Source organism: Tenrec ecaudatus, chromosome 10, assembly GCF_050624435.1.
Source record: "Tenrec ecaudatus isolate mTenEca1 chromosome 10, mTenEca1.hap1, whole genome shotgun sequence".
Lineage (NCBI taxonomy): Eukaryota > Metazoa > Chordata > Mammalia > Afrosoricida > Tenrecidae > Tenrec > Tenrec ecaudatus.
Window position 1 is genome coordinate 97,222,505 of NC_134539.1, and position 22,088 is coordinate 97,244,592.

Below are 22,088 nucleotides of genomic sequence, written 5' to 3' on the forward strand. Positions count from 1 at the left end.
GCCCCTTCCTTTAGCGCTCGCCTGGTTCTCCAGGCCCGCGGCGGCCGAGGAGGAGGTGCAGCCGGCAGCTGCCGGGGACGCGGCTGAGGAGGCTGAGGCCGAAATCATCCAGCTGCTGAAGCGAGCCAAGGTGAGGCACCTCCCGAGGCGGCGCGGCGAGCTGAGGTCCGGCGACCTTGTGGCCGCGATGCGCTCTCCACTTCAGAGGCTCGCCCAGTAAACCGGCCTCAGAATTAGCTGGGTCATCAAGGTGCTGGAATTCATTCAGCCAAGTCACCTGCGAGCCTGCGTTACGCTGCGGTCTCAGGTGCAGATGGGCCGGCCGCCACCCGCAGGGCTCCTCTGCGGGAATGTCTTGGAGCGACACACGGGCCTAAGGGCTTCTTACAGGGTAGTCCAGAAAACACACTTTACGTTGTCTTTCTCACAAGCTTTTCTCTCTTCTTGAGGTTATCCTCCCTTCCGTGTGGCTAAACCCCGTCTCCATGCCAAAAGCGTTCCAATTTTCAGTTCCAGACCTTCTGAGTCTGGCGGCTAGAGAATCCAGAGGCTGAAGACGAGGCTTTGTTCTCCCATAACGAGTTACAATCTCAGAAACCCGAAGTAGCAGTTCTACTCTGCCCTAAGGGTCGCTGTTAATCAGAATTGCCCCAACAGTGATTTTGATGTGCTACTTCCATGACCTCTCTCGTACATGCCTCTCATACAACCAAACTCCTACATGCCTCCCCAACCCTGTCCTCTGCCATCCTCTGTTTACGACTGTGTCTTAGCATCAGAACCTCATAAACCATGTGATCTTTTACCAAAACAACCAAATTCATTGCCAGTGAGTCATTTCTGACTCATTGCCAGTGACCCTTTATGACAGGGTAGACCTGCTCCTGTGGATTTTCTAGACTGTTAACTATTTACAGGAGGAGAATATTTCAAACTTTTTTTTCCTACCACTATTGGTATCTGGCCCACCATCTTGCCCTCTATAATATCTTCTTCCTACAGCAGCCAGAGTAATTTAAAAAATGTAAATTACATAGTATATCCCCCTTTGTATAAAATTTTTTAATATTTCCACTGCATTTATGATAAAATCCAAATTCCTTGATATCTGCTATACCTACTCCCCCCCTTTTTTTGGGGGGGGGTAGAGCCAGTCTCTTCAGTCTGTATGATCTTCATTCGTTCCCTACACTTTGGTTGGCAAAAGTTGGCATTCTCCCCATCCCCCCACCCCATCTTCTTTATTTGATTGGCTATTTTCTTTCCTAACTCAGTTTATCTCCACTTCATGGGAGTCTTTCCTGACTTTCCCACTTAGAGGAGACACCCTTTATTATACTTTTTCTTTGTTTTCCTTCATAGTTCTTATCATTAATTATAATTATACTTGTCCTACATGCTCACCTCTAGCCTGTAGGAAGGGAGAAAGAGGAGATGGAAGGCAAGCAATTTCCATAGAAAATATGATTTGAAACTGGCTCACATTCTTTCTACAGCTGTTGATCAAAACTTTGTCATATGACTATATTGAACTTCAAGGGATGGTGATCTCCCTGTCACCCCTGTAGTCATAAGTTGTCATCTGCAGGATATCAATAAATATTTGGTAATTGAGTGGTTTCCCTCTATGTTTCGGAATGAATGATACAGCTATAATCAACTTTTTAGTAGCATATACATCCACTTTCTTTGTATTTCATGTTCTATTTTTTTTCCTTTGCCCTTTCTTTTCAGTTGAGTATCATGAAAGATGAGCCAGAAGAAGCTGAGCTAATTTTGCATGACGCTCTCCGTCTTGCCCACCAGAGCAGAAACAATAAGGCCATCACGTACACCTATGACTTGGTGAGTATTCTAACTAGTCTGAGCCATTCATAATGAAGGGTAGGTGCAAGAGAATGTGTGCTATTGCCCCTGACGTATATTCCTGACCTTCAGAATATCTTGCAGATAATTTTTAAACTAAAATTTCTTTTAGTTTTGACTTTTGTTACCTTGAAGTTTCACTTTTAAGTTTCAGTTCCAGACTAAAATGAAACGAGAGGTATTTAAGAATTTAATGGGAAATGCATATTATGGGGGGAGGAGGGATCAATGCAACATGAATTCTGCTATAATTGATACAAGAATGAATTTAAGGTGACATTTGAGTGGAAGAATGATGAGACCATGCCCCCAATTGGCAGTTTATAAATGGATAACTCATTTTAAGAAAGAACAAGACAGTGCTGAAATGCAGCAGGTGATCACCTGACCATTCACATCCATTTCTGAGAAAACAATCTAGGACCTTTAACAGATTAACGGAAGAAATAATAGCTAGTACCATTAACGTCTCAATTGGATCAGCTTATACGATTCTGACTGAAAAATTAAAGTTGAGCCAACTTTCTATTTCATGGGAGTCAAAAGGTTGTTTGTACTCAGATTAGCTGCAGACAAGAGTAGAGTTTCAATAGAAACTTTAAATAACTGAGATAAAAATCCTGAAGCATTCTGAGAAGAATTGTAACGAGAGGAAACATAGCTTTAATCAGTATGATCTTGAAGATAAAGTACAATCTAAAGCAGTGGTACTAAGAAGTAGTCCAGTCTTAATTTTGTGAGAGTTTTGATGGGAAACCATTAGGCATTTACCTTACAGTCCTGCTTTGACTACTGACTTTTTTTTGCTTCCTAATCATTAAAAAAAGTCTTTAAAAGGCACTCATTTTACTTTAGCTAATCTTGCACAAAAGGCCATGTTAGGGAAGAACTAAATTGTTGGTTTCATTTATAAAAGTGCCTTGGCTTGTTGGAGCTTACATTGAGAAATTAATCTTATATAAAAATTATATTTAAAATTTATAACCTTTCATTTTTCCACAAACTTTTTAAGTTCCTTTGTATTAGCATTACTTCATCTTCAGCGATGTATGGACCTAGATTTGGTTTATCAACAAATAAGTATCTAATTCTCACAGTTGCTATTCTAGATTAATTTGTGACCTGCTTTTCTCTCTTAACTCTTTTTGCTTTTGGAGGGTAAAAGCAGAAGGAGTCTTTAGTCAAAGACGTTTAAATACATAGAGACCCAGTGCTCTAAATTGAAAGATAATTTGTAACTTGTTTTTCAGATGGCCAACTTAGCATTTATACGTGGTGAACTTGAAAATGTAAGTAACTTTGTTGAATCTTGTATTTGGGAAGAACTAATCTCAAGGGAACCATATTAGTAAAAGGACAGACTAAATCTCTTTAACAGAGCTCAAGGAAACCAAACTCATTGCCATTGAGTTGATTCCAACTCATTATCGACCCTAAAAGGCAGTAAAGAACTCTCTAGGTGTAGGGTCTCTGAGGCTATAAATCTTTATAGGAGCAGAAAGCCTCTTCTTTTAAAATATGATTCAAGATAGCAGTAGATTTCTCTTTGATTCAACAGTCTACAGGTGGACTGAAGATAAAGTCAGGTAGTCATTTCTGCTTCGTGAAGTGATCTAGAAGCCCAGATTGCTTCTCTAAGGTTATGTCCTCATCTGCAGGGCAGGAGAAAAGGAAGAGAGGACATGCAGCTTTCTTACAGATTATTGCTTTAAATTTGCTTGCATTTCTTCTGTGTGTATCTGTTGGCCAAAACCTTGTCGTTTGGTTACACTTAACTGCAAAGGAGGCTGACCAGCTAAAAATGGAGGGGATACTAGAAGTACAAAAATGTGAAGAAGAGTGAGTATGAGGGGACAGTTTCTTTCAGGGTGGGTTTCGGAGAGAAACTAACCTCTGAGGGTGGTTTCGATTTACTACCGAGTGGTTTAAAGTACACAGAGAATGGGTGAAAGGGGTAGTCCTAATGTATTGCTCTCCATATCACAAGGGTTCCTTTCTGTGAATGGGTGAGTAGTGTATGTGTATTTAGAATCCAAGTTAAAGGAAACGTTTTTTCTTTCGCTTTTAGGCAGAAAAACTTTTTAAAGCAACAATGAGTTATCTGCTTGGAGGGGGCATGAAGCAGGTAAGGACATTATCTAGCTCAAGTAATTTTTAAAATGTGTGTTCCTGAACCTCCTGAAACAAAATAAACAAACAAAAATAAAATGTGTCTTGGCTTCCTTCCCCACAAGAAGGTCGATTCTCCCATTCTTCCCCCCCAGGACCTTTATAAAAATTGCCAATCTTTCACAATTTCAAGAACCAAACAAAACCAAAAAAACGATGAGTTGAGGGATTATAGTTGATAAATTCCTATTTAAACAGCCCCCCACAAAACTAGCGCTTTGTGATCAAATTTGGTTTAAAAGTTGATTAATATTTGGACTGGACATGCTGCTTGTCATGAATTTCCCTCATTTCTCTTTCTTTCAACAGGAAGACAATGCAATCGTTGAGATCTCCTTAAAGCTGGCCAGTATCTATGCTGCTCAAAATAGGTACGTGTAGTCAACATCGAGGTGTGGCAGCAGCCAGGGAGGAGTGAGGTGGACAGAAAAACTTAGACCCTGAATGCTATATAATCTTCAGATATTTAACTAGACAGAAAACGTGGATGTCATACTTACAGTGTTCTATTCCTCAACTTTGAAATCTTGAGCTTTTTCTAGTTTTGCCCCTGCTATTTCTGGTAGAAGGAACTCAGGTGGTGCGGTGGGTTAAGCATTGGGTTGCTAACCAAAGGACAGCGATTTGAGTTGACCAGCTATTCCACAAGAGAAGGATTAAGATTAGCCCGTCTCCTGTAACAGTTTATAGCCTTCGGAACCCCATGGGGGCAGCTGTATGCTGCGCTACAGGGTTCCTCTGAGTCTGAATCAACTCAGAGGCAATGAATTATTTGTTTGGTTTCTTTTCCACTGGCCTGCTAAGTGAGGTACACAGCCCTTGTGCTTCTCACTGCATTGTGGCAAGTGTTACGCTTGAACTGGGCAGTTACAGAGAACTTTAGCTTAGCTTTCTAGTAGAGGAGGGAGGAGTCCAGTGTCTTTTCTGATTGTCGGGTTTCTTTTTTTTGGGGTTTCTTTTTCCATATCAACAAATAATCAATATATCTTAAATGCCTGCTTGTAAGCCTTTAAAATCCTAGACAGTACACTGTACTGAGATGTAGAACATTCTCTTTAGGAATTTTGAGACTATTATACCAATTGACTGGAATGTTTCATGAGACCACAGCCCTTAAACCCCCAAATCAAAGAACTTACACAGTGATTGGTTATGTGTAACTAGTATTAGCATCAGCAGTTATCACCACAAAATGGCCCCCCTCTTTTTTTTGGGAGGGGGGCTTTTGGTTATTGTGTGAGCAATGCTTTTAAAATGTAGCGAAGTCAGGAGGCTAAGCCTTAAGAAGGGTGATCTGGGAGTGGAGTGAAGATCTTTAGTTAAGTAGGACAGGAGATAGTGCTAGTTTAAAAATATTTGATGAGTCTAGATTCTTATAAAGAAGAAAAAAGTCTCCCAGCCAAACCTGAAAGCTTTAGAAAACAATTCCATGTGTCCCCAAACCAGGAACACTGATGCCTTTCATTCTCTTTGAGTTCAAAGAAAAAGCTGCTAGACTAGAAGCAGTTCTTAACCTGTGGGTCACAGCCCCTTTGGGGGTCAAATGTTCATAACAGTAGCAAAATTATAGTTGTGAGGTAGCAACGAAAATAATTTTATGGTTGGGGTCATCATAACATGAGGAACTATATTAAAGGGTTGCGGCATGAGGAAGGTTGAGAACCACTGTGAGTATACGCAGAGAGCTCTAACAAAAGTGTATTTTGGAGTGAGTTTATGGGGAGAACCAAGACTGACTAACTTTTCCTTAGACTTTGAATTGCTGTAGAGGTTCTGCCCAGTGATTAGAAGAACATTGGGGGGCACAGTGCCTTGATCCAGGTCCCTGATCATGGTCCCTGCTGTCCTACTCACCAGTTCTTCATCCCAGCCATGACTGCTCAGTTCTGCATTTTGATGGGGCACCTGATACACTAGACCATCTGAAGGCTTTTAAGTCTTTTTTTTAATTAAAATAAATCATTTTATTGGGGCTCATACATCTCTTATCACAATCCATACACACATCAATCGAGTAAAGCACCCTTATACATCCGTTGCCCTCATGAGTTTAAGTCTTTTGAAGAGCTTTGACCTTGGTTCACCACCAGGGAATTCTGTGGCAAGAATCAAGCCTTCCATGGAAGAATAAAAACAAGACTAGCTGTTGAAGAGAATGGATTCCTAGGAGAAGACACGCAAAGCTCACATACAGGATGCTTTGGGGGAAAGATGGTTGCAGATGCAGTTAGGGTAAAATTTTGCACCTTATCATTTGATCTCCATTATGATCCATTTGAATTTGTGCTAATTTTTAATATTTTCTTGTAATTGAGGTTTTTGTTTTACTTCGTTATTCTTGGTAGTTTTGTTAGTTTGTTAATGTTTTCCTATATGTGAAATCCAAGATAGGTAAATCTGTAGCGACAGTAACTGGATTCATGGTTCCTTGGAGGTCTGGCAGGGGAGGGGGGCGGAGAAATGGGGAGCTACTAAGAATGAAGAAAATCCTCTAAAACTGATTGTGGTGATTATTGTATAGCTCTTCTTGACGTGACTGCACTATTGTATATAAAAAAGACACAAAGCTAAGAACACTGGAGAATAAGATACTCACATTGAAAATTTATTTTTGACATTCACACTTCTGTAGAGGTGAAAGCTCCCTGCCATTCTGTTGCTTCTAACTAGTAGTGGTCCTATAGGACAGATGAGCACTGTCCCTGTAGGTTTCTGAGATGAAGTTCTGAATGGAGTAGAAAACCTTACCTTTCTCCTATGGAGTGGCCGGTGGTTTCCAACCTTGCGTTTAGCAGCCCAACACACAACCCACTCCCTACGTTCCCCTGGGCTCTTTTACTCTGAAGTTGTTCTTTGTTCTCCCCAAGTGTTTATGTTGTGGAGAGACCTAAGACCTAAGAAAAGATATAAACAGACGTGAGGCTTAGAAAGACTGATGATAGGAGGGGAGTTGTTTATCGACAACTTGCACTGATGAGGTATATCTCCTGAGCAGCCTGGTGCTTCATATCCTGCCTGGATAGGGTTCTTCCTGCCAGACTCTGATTTGTGGGAGGAAGGGGAAGTCTCTCTTCTCCTAAGAGCAGAGTAGAACAACGAGGTCATCAGTCCTCCCTTGACAGAGCATTAGATGAGAAGTTAGCTTGGTAGAGCCACTTCTAGTAAAAAAGACTGCTGGGACAGGAGCAAGGCTGACCTCTGGGTGAGAAGGGAATTGCTATGTTCCTATGTACCTTTGTAGAGAAACCAGCAGCTGGCACTGGCTCTGTCCAAAGCTTTGGTGTCCTCTCCAGTGGGCTAAGGGTCCAGGGCTACAAAATTAAGCGAAATGCCTACTAGAAACACCTATTTATTGAAATAGGAGAATGCCTACTTATTGAAATAGGAGCTCTATTTCAATAAACTTTCATCGGACTTTCTTACAACTTGGTAGAAGTATAAAAGTGTCAAATCCAAATTCACTAGTAGGAATCTTTAGTGAAAGATTTCACATTTGAATGCGTGAAACCTTTATAACCAGAAGAATTGATTCGAGAGACTCTGTGGGAGATGGTGAAGACTACTGGTAATGTCAATAATACTATCTTTTTATATCACAAGTGACATTGAATGGATGACTTTAAAAAAATACTGAGAAATAGCACATTGACACAAAATAGAGATCTCAAAAAAGTTCCCCTTCCTATCTTACACTTTCTTTTAAAACTGATAATGTGATAAGTTGAAATTCTCAAGCTGAAAAAAAGTTGGAAGGAGTTGGTGAAAAAGTGAATGGCCAATTGCTGATTTTTGCTTTACAGACAGGAATTTGCTCATGCTGGCTACGAATTCTGCATTTCAACTTTAGAGGGGAAAATGGAAAGAGAAGATGAACTAGCAGAAGACATTCTGTCAGGTAGGAAAGCCTGCCTTTTGCATTTTACCTTTGCTCAGTGCTGCATTATGAGGAAAGGGAAATGTGTTTGAATTGAGGGAGTGATGGTTGCCCATTTTGGAAAATAATGGCTATTTTTAAAGTCTCAGCAGAGTGTGGAATGAGATTTTTAAGAAATAACCACCAATTTTTAAAGAACTTATTGCTGACATGTTTATATTTTATCTGTTGCATTTTAATGGACTACAAATTCTGGACAGCAGAAAGGGAAGGACTTTCTCTTAGTCTCTCAGTTCAGCCTCTAGTCTAAATACTAATTACTTTTTGGTCCCAGATAATACCCCAATAAAGAAGAAAACACTAATGTTTTTATTGAAAAAAATTTTCATTTTAAGTTTTTGTGAATTTTGGGGAGGTTTACAGAGAGCAATTTTTCCATTCAGCAGTTCATATACATTTTGAGTCATGTCAATGATTAAAAGTTCTACAAGGTGTCACACTTGCCTGATTCCTTGCTGTACTTTCTGACTCTTTTCCTTACCCAGCTGAGCTTTGTCCCTAGATAAGTGCTGCCATTTGTTCTCAGGCGGTTGATATTCTAAGTGCATACTTTCTTAGTGTTGGTGCTCCCCTTACAGACCTGTGTATTGTTTGGCTGAAAATTGAGCTGTGGAGACAAGTATGTTTCCTGACCTAAAGAGTGATTAAGGGCAAGAGCCTTGGTTCCACTAGTCTATGTGATCATTAAACCTGTTTTTTTTTTTTTTATGGCTTTGAGTTCTGTTCTACATCTTTCTCCCCCTCTATCCAGGACCTTCGATCCAAGACCAAAACAGAGCAGTTGGTGATGGTAGCTAATTCTTCTGATCGTAGGGTGTGGGGACTGATGTTTGTGTGGTTCATTAGTCCATTGGACTAGTTATGTCCATGAATCTTTGATTATCACTCTTTCCTCCATACAGGAGAGACCAATAGTTGCACCTTAAAAGACAGCTCACAAGTGTTTAAGCCAAGTAGAATGTCTACAGCATTGTCTTTATGGATTGTTTTATCAATTGCGTAGGCATCCCCTGAGACCTTGGGTTCAGCGACTCATTCCCTTAAGGTGTTTGGTTATCTCTAAGTTTTCATAACTTTGACCCCTGTGTGGTCCACTGTAATTTGTAGTAAAGGCAAATCTCCATGTGCCAAATACCCTTTGTTGAACCTGTACTCCCACTCTCCCGTTACACTTGTTCACCATGTGTATCTGTATGCACCTCTAACATTGCAGGATTTTGTATAAAATATTTACTTCTGTTGCCTTTAGCTCCTCCCAGTGCCTTACCCCACCCCCACCATTTGTTACCAACCTTCCTTTTATTATCTATTGCCTTCTCCTTCAGTTAAGTTAGCATGTGTCTACCCTTTTCCCAGCTCTAGTCTAGCCAGTAACTTACCCTCTCTTCCCTTTCACACTTGGTAGCCATCAATAAATGTTTCTTTTAGTGTGAAAAACCTTTTCTTGACTTTTCACAATAGTATTTGCCCTTCTATGATGGACTTATTTCACCCATGATATCCTCCGGGTTCATACGTGTTATGAGATGTTTCATGGATTTATCATTATTCTTTAACATTATGTATGTAGTATTCTATTGTATGTATGTATGTAGCACAATTCATTCTTCCATTGATGGGGAAACGGATGAATATTTTTGCATTTCATCCTCATGGAGAAAATAGCATGAAGAATTATACTTGGAACAGAATATGATATATAACTAAATCTCTAAATTTTAGTTTGCTCTAACATATAGGGAATGTTCAGACTTGATATTCTTTCAGGCAATTGTTTCACACCAGCACGCCAGGTACCAGTGAGATGTAAGGATGAAGCAGTCGATTTTGTTGCCTCTAAAGTACTCCCTGTAACAACTTTAAAAAAGTTGTTTATAGCTTAATTTTGTTCCTTTTCTTTTTGAGCATGTACCAGTTTCCTTTCGAGTTTTCAGAGTTTTGTGGACTTTTGAATCATAGATAAATAAGTATAAATTTGTATAATAACTCATGATCCTTTACACAAACTATCCATTTTTTTTACAAATGCAAATGGATTAGCTTTTAAATACATTATAAATTAACAGGGATCTTCTTTAATTTTAAATGTACATTTACAAACATACACAATACACTACTAAACAAGATTTATAAGACAATTGTATAGGAAAAGGACAGTGCCAATGTATAGTAACATTGAAATGGAAGTGAGCCAATTCCTTATGACACCAGGAGGAGCGTTTGTTGAATGTAATGCAAGGAGGTGGGGTTTATGCTCCAAGAAGTCCAATTTTACTTAGGAAAAGTCTTGCCTGGGTTACGTATGAGATTGCTAACTAAATCAACCATCAGCAGTTGAAAACTACTAGCAGCTCCACAGGAGAAAGAAGAGGCGTTTTTCAGTAAAGATTCATATTCTCAGAAACCCAGAGACAGTCACACCAGAATCGACTCAGTGGCAGTGTGAGTTGAGTCTATTGCCCTGAAACACAGGCAACAACTTTTACTTAAAATGCTTGTTGAGGATTTCTTCTCTATACATCTCCAAAATTAAAACTTTAAAAACCATTTTAAAATAAGTAACGTTTATACCAAGTTTGAAGACAATTGCTCACCGTGATGCTCCTAAGTAGCTGTAGTGATTTCAACAAGTATAATGGCTTTCTATGAAATCTTATCTGTTCAAAGATTAAAATCACTCAAAATCAAAACCTTGTGAAATCGAAAGTAATTTCTGATTACATAGATTTCTTCCATTGACTGGTGTCTGAAGTATAGTTGCACTAACTGCAACACATGCAGAGACCACTTCCTTAGGATTAGGGCAGTGAACAAATGGCAAGGTAAGATTCATCATACTACCGCCCTGACCACACAAGATAATGCTTAAATGGCTGACACAGTTCACATTTCCTTTTTTCATTTATGCTAGTTTTTGTTTTTTTGCATAGCATAATTCAGTAGGATCAATCATATTAAAAGAGTTGTACAATCATCTCCATAATTTTAGAACACTTCTTTCTTGTACGCATTGTTATTAGCTCCTCATTTCAGCCAGTTTCCCCTACTGTACCCACCAAGAAACCATGAGTGCAACCACTGTCTCTAGCTCTACCCATCCTGGATTTCATACGCAGAAAACAAAACATAAACACTGCTAACAACAAGGCTATTCACATCCCTGGGCTCTGGTCACAGGGCATTGACCAGAGGCTTTACTAGTGTGGGCCCTGTGAATGGGTTTTGGCTTCCACTGTCATCCATAGCTTTCTGCAAACCACGGGTTCACAAATTAGGCTTTCACCATTCCCTCCTTCAGTTTGTATTTTATCATTCACAATCCTTGGATCACAGAGGCTGGTTTGCTGCTTCTGTGTAGATCCAGCTGGCACCTCACTCAAGATGGGTGCTTTTTCAAAGACAAGACTTTATGACCCCAGATGCTATTTTTTCTAGTAGCCAGGCAACATCTAGTTTCTTTGCCACACTTTGCAATAGCACCCATTTCTTCAGTGATCTTTTCATTAGGGCCCATTTGTGCTAAAATCTTGAGTTAAAACTATATGTGCCAGCAAATGTTCATGTTCTCCTGATGTCAGTGGGCAGTCATGTTGATGCCTGAGGGTTATTATACCTTCTAGATTTTACAAGGGACCAGACGTGTATAGGCAATTTTAAGAGATGCCATATTTCTTTCTGCATAACTATGACTGTGTATTGTCAGCTTCTTTGATGTTACTACAGGCTACTTCGACATTGGGGAGTAGATCAGTAATCTGCTTCCAGCCCAACAACTTGCTCAGGTGATCAAAACGGTATTTGAGAAACCCAGTCCTGACTGCACAGTGACATTCCCTGTCTGTGCGTTCACTATAGGAATGATCTGGAGGTCTGTGCTTTCGTTGATGGTATGCAGCCTCAGAGATTCCATCAAGTCTTTCTGACATCTTCCTTAGGGGCTCTTACATAGCTCCCAATTTCAAGGTGCAGGGACGTGAGCTGATCCTCCAGATAGCCAGTGACACCTGTGTAGTGGGTGGCCTCTATCATGCTTTTAGTTTTTTTTTCCCTGAGGACATCCCTTAAGTCAGATATCTAAGGCAAGCCGAATACTTTTTTTGGAGGAAAAAAATCCAATTAGTTTTCAGTTGCTGAGATGTTGAAAGTATTTTTCGTTTTTGTCATTCAGCATTATGTCTAAGGCGACTCAATATTGCTGCTCTTTGCTCCTGAAAGAGCCTGCTGTGTTCTTTTCCCAGATTAATCATGCACTGCTTCAACCCATATTTTATGCAGTGATATAGTTGGTCTTTATCTGGCAATACAGTCAAACCCCATGGTCTCAAAACGCCAATCAACAGTGACTGTACAAGGCTTATTAAAAAGCACTGGGGCCAGATACTGAAGTGTTCCCACAAAAGATGTACATTCCTCGATCAGCATCTTTGGCATAGCCCAGATCATTCATTCATTCATTTATTTTAAAAATCATTTTATTGGAGGCTCATATAGCTCTTATCATGATACATACATATATCCTTCATTTTCAAACCATTTTCTCCCAGATCATTTCTTTCATGCACTCTCTTGCCACCAACATCCTGAAGAACTGTTTTCAGGTCACGACGTATACGTTTTCATGAAAGAATTGATCTCCGACGCCTTTATTTGGCTTTCTTTTATTTAATTAAATTAAAAAATTTTTTTTACTTTGACTTTCTTTTCTGGTATGTTGAGTAGCTTCCAAAGATCTATATAACAATATTCCATTGCTAAAAGAAAGAAGCACATCACTAATTAAAATGTTCAGATACTCAGGAATATCTCAGGTTTTTCCAACTTTGGTATGATCCAACTTCATAATCTGGATTTTGGGACACCTCCATTCTGTGTTTGTGGTACTTAGGCAACAAAGATTAATTGCTATTTTGTGGTCATGTTTCTTATGATGGTTCAGGCAGACTTCCAAAGGTGCATGTGGGAGTTCAATGGAGCAGGAGAGAATTGGCCTCAGGTCCCTACCTTGTCCCAAAGCCTGTTCTATTCATTTCTCTTCTATTAGATCTTTAGAGTATATACCAAGGAGTGGAATTGTTTAATCATAAAGTTAGGTAGCTCTACTTGTGATTGTTTTCCTTAATGGTTATGTCAGTTTACATTTTACCAGTCAGGAATAAAGCCTCCAGTTTCCCCACATCTTTTCAGCATTTGATTTTATCATGCCATTTTATCAGGGATGAGGTGGTGTTTCAAGGTGCCCTGGTGGTGTAGTGGGTTTACCCATTGAGCTGCTAGCCACAAGGTCGGGGGAAGGTGAGATTTTCTACTCCTATAAAAAGTTACAGTCTTAGAAACTCAGGGACATGCCTGTTCTACCTTGTCCTGTATGGTCACTATGAGTTAGCATGGACTCGATGGCAGAGTTTGTTTTCCTGTGCTTATTGCCTGCTTGATTGTCTTTCTTTGTGAAGTGTCTGCTTATGTCCTTTACCCATTTAAAAAACTGGGTTGTCTCTTTGTTGAGTTGTAGAACATACATCTACACAAGCATATCTATCTGTGTATTTGGAAATTAGAATCTTTTTAAAAAGAATCATTTTATTGGAGGCTGGTACAAGTTTTAACACGGTCCATCCATCCATCCATCCATCCATCCATCCATCCATTGTATCAAGCACATTTGTACATTTGTTGCCATCATCATTCTCAAAACATTTGCTTTCTATTTGAGCCCTGGGTATCAGCTCATTTCCCTCCTTCCCCCACCCTTCCCTCCTCATGAACCCTTGATAATTTATAAATCATTATTTTGTCATATCTTACACTGTCCAACATCTCCCTTCACCCACTTTTCTGTTGTCCGTCCCCCAGGGAGTGGGTTATATGTAGATCCTTGTAATCAGTACCCCCTTTCTACCCCACCTTCCCTCTACCCTCCCGGTATCGCCACTCTCAGCACTGGTCCTGAAGGGATCATCTGTTCTGCATTCCATGTGTTTCCAGTTCCTGCCTGTACCAGTGTACATCCTCTGGTCTAGCCAGATTTGTAAGGTAGAATTGGGATCATGATAGTGGGGGTGAGGGGGGAAGCATTTAAGAACTAAAAGAAAGTTGTATGTTTCATCTTTGTTACACTGCCCCGACTGGCTCATCTCTTCCCCACAAATATTCTGTAAGGGGATGTCCAGTTGCCTACAGATAGGCTTTGGGTCCCCACTACGCACCCTCTGTCATTCACAATGATATGATTTTTTGTTCTTTGATGACTCATACCTGATTCCATTTACACCTCGTGATCACACAGGCTGGTGTGCTTCTTCCATGTTTGCTTTGTTGCTTCTCAGCTAGATGGCTGCTAGTTTACCTTTAATCTTTTAAGACCCCAGTTGCTATAACTTTTGACAGCTGGGCACCATCAGCTTTCTTCGCCACATTTGCTTATGTACCCATATTGTCTTTAGCAATCTTGTCCTGAAAGTGAGCATCATGAAATGCCAGTTTAATAGAACAAAGTATTCTTGCATTGAGGGAGTGCTTGAGTAGGGGCCCAATGTCCATCTGCTATCTTAATACTAAACCTATAAATATAGGCACATAGAGCTTTTTCTCCATCATCATATATAAGTATATTTACATACGTATATGCCTGTATTTGGACCTCTATAGTGTCCTTTGCCTCCTAGTTCTTTCTTTCTATTTCCTTTTACTTTCCTCTTGTCCCACTATCATGCTCAGTCTTCATTTGGGTTTCAGTAATTCCTGTCAGTTACATTGCCCTTGATCAAGCCCTACCAGGCTTCTTACACCCTCCTTGCCACCGATTTTGGATCACTTGTTCCCTTGTCCCTGGGTTTAACACTATTTTCATCCCCCCACCTCCCTTTCTCCCATGTCCCTCTCCACCTCCCCAACCATCAGTCCAGTTGTTTTCCCCTCCATATTGTGTATCTTTGCCTACCTTATCTAGATAGATCTGCAGAGATAATAATACAAACAAAAAAGCCAATGACATAAAAAGTAAAAGCCTGTAAATAGTTCCAAGGCCTGTTTGTTGACCTTTAGGAGTGTTTTCCGGTGGATTCTATGGGGTGTCATGCCCTGGCCCCCAAAGTCTATTTTTTAGTATTCCCTGGGTACTTCCTTGCTCTGTTCCCCTTGCTGTTCTGTTGCACGCCCTTAGTGTTTTGCCTTGGTGTGGAGGGGTCAAGATTGGGTGCAATTCCCACACTGTCTCCAGTGTTGTCCCCTATAGGACTATTGGTCAGTGAAGGATGTTGTGTCTCATAGTGGGGCTGGTCATATGGTCCTCTGTGTATTGGCTGCTCTGAGCAGAGAAATAGTCCTCAGGGTTTGGTGGGCCAGGATTTGCTTCACTCTCTCTTCTTCCCCCTTCATTTGCTCCCATGTGCATTGATCAGACATGTCCCTCTCCCTGAGCTGCATCTTCAGTGCTGTCCTCTGAAGTAAATTCTTCTGCGGGAAAGGGCGGCTGTCCATGTAGTTGGGATTGGGGCCAGCCCCTCAGACCTCTCTACTTAACAGATGTCATACCTGAACATTTTTTTTATTAGTGATTATACTTTTTTGATGAGCATAAATAATTATTATGAGGTCTCAGTTAATCTGAATTCAGCTATTTGTGCAGTAACAGTTCTGTTTGATATATATCTTAAAAATTAGCCCGCAAAAAAAAATAGGCCACATAATTTTTTGTTTTCCAAGACCATTGTAATTTTAGCTTTAGCATTTAAATCTTTGTTTCATTTTGAATGTTTAGATGTGGTGCAGTTTGGGTCCATTTTTGGTTTAATTTTTCTGTACGTAGATAGCTGATTTAACCAGTATTACTTGCTAAAGCGACCCTTTTTCCTCCTACTGAATAGACTTTGACCCCTTGTCAAAAATCAGTTCCCCATCAATGGATTGATTTATTTCTGAGTTCTCAGTTCTTTTCAACTGCTCTGAGACACTGAACCAGTACCCGGTAGTCTTGATTATCATGGTTATACAGTAAGTTTTTGATTGGGAATGTGAGGTAGGCCTCCTGTTTGTTGTTCTTCAATAATGTATTTTCTTTTTGGGGGCCACTTTCATGTAAAGTTGATGCTTAGTTTCCCCATTTCCGTACAGATTTTTTTTGGTGTTTGTGCTAGGACTACCTTAGATCTATAGATTATTTCAAGTATTATTGACACAGTATGAAGCCTTTGAATTCATGAGCATGGATGTCCTTCCACTTAAACTTATGTGATTCTCTTTCAGTTTCTTATAATTTTCATTATATGTCATACTTCCCTGGTTAGTTTTTTTATTAGGTATTTTTTCTTGTTAGGGGCTATTAAAAATTGTTAGCAAAAGAGATAGTGTCTGGGGTCTTAAAGGCTTGAAGGTAAACAAGCGGTCATCTAGCTCAGAAGCAACAAAGCCCACATGGAAGAAGCACACCAGCCTGTGCGATCACGAGGTGTCAAAGGGATCAGGGATAAGGCATCATAAAAAAAACCCAAAAAAAACTTACCATAGTGAATGAAGGAGGAAGTGCAGAGTGGAGACCCAAAGCCCATTTGTCGGCCACCTGAGATCCCCTCATAGAGGGGTCTAGAGGAGGAGATGAGTCAACCAGGGTGTTACCTTACAGATGAAGAATACAGCTTTCCTCCAGTTCCTATATGCTTCTACTCCCCAACCCCCGCCCCCTCCTCACTACCATGATCCGAATTCTACCTTGCAAGACTGGATAGAGTAGAGGTTGTACACTGATTCAGATAGGAGCTGGAGGCACAGGGAATCCAGGGCGGATGATACCTTCAGAACCAGGGGTGTGAGGGGCGATACTGGGAGGGTAGAGGGTGAGTGGGTTAGAAAGGGGAACCGATTACAAGGATCTACATGTGACCTCTCCTCCCTGGGGGACGGACAACAGAAAAGGGGGTGAAGGGAGACGCTGGATAGGGCAGGATATGACAAAATAATAATCTATAAATTATCAAGGGCTCATGAGGGAGGGGGAGCAGGGAGGGAGGGAGGGGAAAAAGAGGACTTGATGCAAAGGGCTTAAGTGGAGAGCAAATGCTTTGAAAATGATTAGGGCAGGGAATGTACAGATGTGCTTTATACAATTGATGTATGTATATGTATGGATTGTGATAGGAGTTGTACGAGCCCCTAATAAAATGTTAAAAAACGGTTAGCAAAAAAAAAAGACCCTCAATAAGAGGGACTGATAGTGTGGCCACAACAATGTGTTCAAATATAGCAACTTTTGTGAAAATGGCTTAGAGGCTACATTTTGTTCCCTATGAATCAGAACTGACAACAGTACCTAACAGTAGTGGAATGGCATTGCTTTCTTGATTTTCTATTCAGAGTTGTTCTTTTTTGTGTATAGGAACCCAACTGGCTTTTGTTTGTTGCTCTTGCGTCCTACAACATTGATGAATGGTTTTGTTGGGGTTTTTGTGTGTGTGGAATCTTTGAGAGTTTCTAGTTGTAGGAACATGGTATCTCTAAATAAAGATACTTGTGCTTGTTCCTTCTAATGTGGACCTTTGTACAACATTGGGTACGTCTGACTGGGCAATGGTAGCAACAGATGGAGACAGGATAACATGCAGTTCTGGAAGCTGTAGTAGTTCCGGAACATTCAGTGTATCTGGGGACTGAGTTATGGCAATATCCATGTAAGGGATATGGAAAAAAAATGTGAACATGCTCCAAACGTTTGATTAGGATAATATGGTAGAATAGATTAGTGGAAAAATTGTCCATCAAGAATGCTGATCTTAGAATTTGATATATTTCCAGTGTGGAAGGAGAACTGACAGATCAGGACTTAATGAATTTTGAAGAGGAAAGAAATGCTAAAAAATTGTTTTTTACACTAAAAATTAGATTAGAAATGCCATCTCTATCCTCAGGGGTAAATTTAGATGATCCAGAACCTTTCACAAGGGAAATTATTTCCACAACTGACAAGAATAGTGTCATCCTTTTCAGATTCAAATTTTATGATATGTGTATTTTTCATGGATGGATACATGTGACTAAGAAAAAATTACCACTATTGCTACTGGGGTTCCAGTTAATACATTCATGGCAGTATTCCAAATAAAACATGTTTAAATATGTCTCATTAATCAGTACATGACTATAAACTATAGCTTTCTTAGCAAAATATTTGTCTGAATCTAGTTAAGGTACCTCCAAATAAAAAAAGTCCAATTAAAACAATGGCTTCTGCTGGGCCAGTTAGAGGCTGAGGGGTCATCTCAGGTTATGGCTACTGTTTTTAGGATTCTAATGGGGATAGTGTTGATAGATTTTCTTAAAGGACATATGATGATCATGAGGGTTTATTATGAAGAATTTAAATATTTTTACTGGGGGCTCTTACAGTTCTTACAGCATTCCATATATCGATTGTATCAAGCATATTTGTACATATGTTGCCATCATCATTCCCAAACATTTTCTACTTGAGCCCTTGATAAAAGCTCATCTTCCCCCCCTCCCCCCCTTTCTTCCTCACTCTCCCACCTTCGGGAATCCTTGATCAATTATATATTGTTAGTTATTTCCATTGTCTCCCTTTACCCACATGTCTGTTTTTCCCTCCTTTGGGGGTGGGCGTGCTCTGTGTCCAACCTTGTGATGGTTTCCCCCTTTCTCCCCCCTCCTCCTGTGAAGACTTTCTAAGAACTGAAAATTGCATTGGTGAGCCAGGAAAGTTGTACTGTGGAATTGTTTTTTTCCTCATTAGGGCAATACACCTGCCTATTTATTTAGTTGAAAACTCTTCTCCCATTAACCCTACCGTCCTGATCTTGCCCCTTCATACTTTATTGTTCCCGAAATCTAATAGTTAAACCAAACAAGATTTGAGTCCCTTGTGGATTCCCAAAATGCCATTTTCTCATGGTTGCTCTGAGGCAGAATGATGCCAAGGCAGTGAGTTTTGATAGTGTTGGTGGGATAGATGGCCAGGACTTGATTTAAGAACGCTATCAAGATTTTGGAATGTAAAAACTATATGCTTCTCATACTTTGCCTTTCATAATATAAGTAATTAATGCAATTATCTTGTTCTTGTCCCATTTGTGTGTGTTGTGTTTTGGGAAGAGGACTTACCATATTTCATAAGCCCATATCAAAAGAATCACTTTGACCCAGATGCAGAGATAACAAAATCATGGACTTTAGTTCTTTTGTAAACTTTGGTGGTGGGTGAATGTATCCTGTGCTTTGATGAGACAAATGTGTAACTCAGGTTAGGTCTGTGGTAAATTGTATTATTATTTACAATGTTTCTTTTTGTTTTTTGTTTTTCTACCTGTAGTAGAATGATGTCTTTCTATCCATGGCCATGTGGGAAACAAAACAAGCAAAAAGAAAGTATATGATACAACCTGGATATCAATAACTTGCTTTGGTACCAAATTGTGGGAATAGTTTTTTTTTAAATTACAGATCTACAGCACACTTGCTTCTTATAGGTTACTTATTATAATGCTGGATGGTATTTAATGGTCAGATCTATAACTTCTGCATTCACTAACTTACATGTGACCTATAATTTATCTTTTGGGCTTATTTGTTACAGGGTTGAGTTAATGTCTTACAATGAATTGAAAGCGTTCTCTGTCTTCTGTTCTAGAAGAGGTTTGGGCCACAGCACAGGGGGGAGCTGTTCTTGAAAGCTAGAGGAAGATCTACAGAACGCAATCCTTAATTTCATCTTTTTCCTTTATGGACTTTCTCTTTTTAAATTAGTAACACATTTTCTTCCATTTATTCATTATTCCTCTCCTTGAAGGTTTCATTTCATATTTTAAACTCAAAAAGTATTTTTGGTAGTATAATATTTTGGTTTGATGAGTGTTTGAAGTCAGGAATTGTGGTTGTCTCTGGCTCTGCCACTTAGTAGTAGTTTGATTATGGACAGATTACGTCTGTTTTCTCATCAATAAAGCTTTCACATGAATTAAATGCTCTGGGACTGTGTCTAGTACTCATTAAGTCTCTATGCAAGAGCTTGCTGGAATGTGGAATATTCTCTAATGGTTTAGCTCTTTTGTGTTTACTAGCATTTATTAAACATCTTTAACTTGTAGTTTCCCTTTGGTTTTTTGTTGATTTTGTTGCGCTTTCCAAAGAACTAACATTTTATTTTTCTTAATAGTTCTTATTTTTCGATTTAATTTATTTTTACTCTAATATTATTATTCCCTCCTGCTTGGTTTGACATTAGTTTTCTTTCCTTTTTCTAGTATCTTAAGGTAAGAAATTAGGTCCTTGATTTTAGATCTTTTCTGTAACTACTGCAGCAGCTGTGTTTGTGTTTCCATTTATCTCAAAGTATTATCTGATATCCTCTTTTACCTTTCAGTTGTGAGAATTTTGTTTTAACAGTTAATTGAAATCCATACTTAAGGCTGCAATCTTTAATCTTCATCAAGTGCTTCCACGTTTTGAGCAAGGTTGTGTTATCTGCATATTGCAGGTTGTTAATAAACCTTCCTCTAATCCTGATTCCACATTCTTCATATAATCCAGCTTCTTATTTGCTCATGTTTGCAGCTTCTCTTTTTGAGTCATCAAATGAAGGTCCCGCAGGCTTTCCTTCATCCATGTCATGAATGGTTGACTCTACCTTGAGAATGTAGTTCTTCCTCAGTCATATTTTGAATGCCTTCCAACACAAGGGATTTATCATAGCTGACAATGTTTCAATTTGATCCATAATGTGTATATTTGTATGTGTTGCATCTGGATATGTTTATGTGCAGCACGTACAAACATGTATTAACATAACCCTACAAATAACCTTGTGCATATGCGTGCATTTTGTAACCCTAATTTAATAATATTGACATGAGGGGGCTTCAAAAATGTTTTCCATGAACTTGTTGAAGCTGCAGGTATTACATATATAGTCGTTTCTGTATTCCTAGAGATTGTGTTCCTGAATCACTTCTCCATCTGCTAATATTTTGAGTGAAAATTCCTGTAAATGTCTTGTTTGCTTCATGGGCTGATTTTTTTGAAGCCTCTTTGTATGTATAGTAGAATAAAATGTTGCCCTGCCCTGTACCATACTCATGATCATTAGTATGTTTAGTTCATTGTTATGGCTAATATGTCAGTCCTTCTATTTTACTGACCAGCTACCAACCACATGTCCCTATTCTAGCAATTGGTCCACTCTCATGGCATAATTAAAGTAAATGAATCCATGTCTGACCAACTTGCTTCTCTGAAGTATTCTGGTTGTATTTTTGCTAAGGCAAATTTGTTCATTCTTCCTGATAATCTATGACACTGTTTTTTACTAACACAATTCAAATGTATCACTTCTTCTGGCTTCTTACTGTTCTGCTTTCACATGCATATGAAGCAATTAAAAGACCATGGCTTAAGTCAAGAGCACCTTATTCATCAAAACGGCATCTTCTTTGTCAAAGTGAAATCTTTTGAAAAGTTAGAGAGGTCTTTTGCAGCACATTTACCCAATGTAATACTTCTTTGATGTTAACTGTTTGCCAGGAAGAATAAAGTAAACGACAATTTTAACGGTCGCTTTAATTCCTTCCACACAGTTGTCACCACCACACCTTGATTGTGCTTCAGATAACGCATTTTTTACAAAGGGAAAGCTGTGGCAGCCTTGTGTGTGCCATTTTTCCAACAGTATGTGCTTACTTCCTATCTTTGTGTCACAGGTTCCAAACGTTTTCATAATGCTATTGTACATTTTAATAACTACCGTAGTTCCTATATGCACTAGGAAATTTTAAATTATACTTGCTTTATACTGAAGTCTAAAACTGAACCAATAATATCTATGAGGTATATGTCTGTATTTAAACTTTCTTGTCATATAATAAACGGGGGTGGGGGAATCCCCCAAACTAAACTTACTGCCATTGAGTCTGCTGACTCACAGTGATGCTGTAGAACTAGGTAGAACTAATGCCCTCATGAGTTTCCGAGACTAATTCCATTTTTTCCCCTACTTTAATTTTATTGTAAGCTTACTTTACTCCTGAACCTCACTTGGATGTGCTCAATGATCTGAGAATCCACATCTAAATCTTTACGTTCAGCATTACTCTGCAGTTTTAAGCACATGCAGCTAAAACTG

General features: G+C 39.4%; 1 protein-coding gene and 1 pseudogene across 2 annotated transcripts in view; one reads left to right on the forward strand and one right to left on the reverse strand.

The window, feature by feature from the left end:
• Positions 1-22,088, forward strand: part of TTC19 (tetratricopeptide repeat domain 19) — a 29,080-nt gene that overhangs the window by 565 nt on the left and 6,427 nt on the right. The window contains exons 2-7 of one of the 2 annotated variants that reach the window (XM_075561031.1): positions 15-130; positions 1,735-1,845; positions 3,117-3,155; positions 3,935-3,991; positions 4,345-4,406; positions 7,836-7,930. In XM_075561031.1, coding sequence (XP_075417146.1) covers positions 15-130; positions 1,735-1,845; positions 3,117-3,155; positions 3,935-3,991; positions 4,345-4,406; positions 7,836-7,930 — 480 coding nt within the window. The remainder of the gene's footprint in view (positions 1-14; positions 131-1,734; positions 1,846-3,116; positions 3,156-3,934; positions 3,992-4,344; positions 4,407-7,835; positions 7,931-22,088) is intronic. The other variant, XM_075561032.1, reaches the window with a different exon arrangement.
• On the reverse strand, positions 11,555-22,075 carry LOC142460209 (inhibitor of nuclear factor kappa-B kinase subunit alpha pseudogene; annotated as a pseudogene).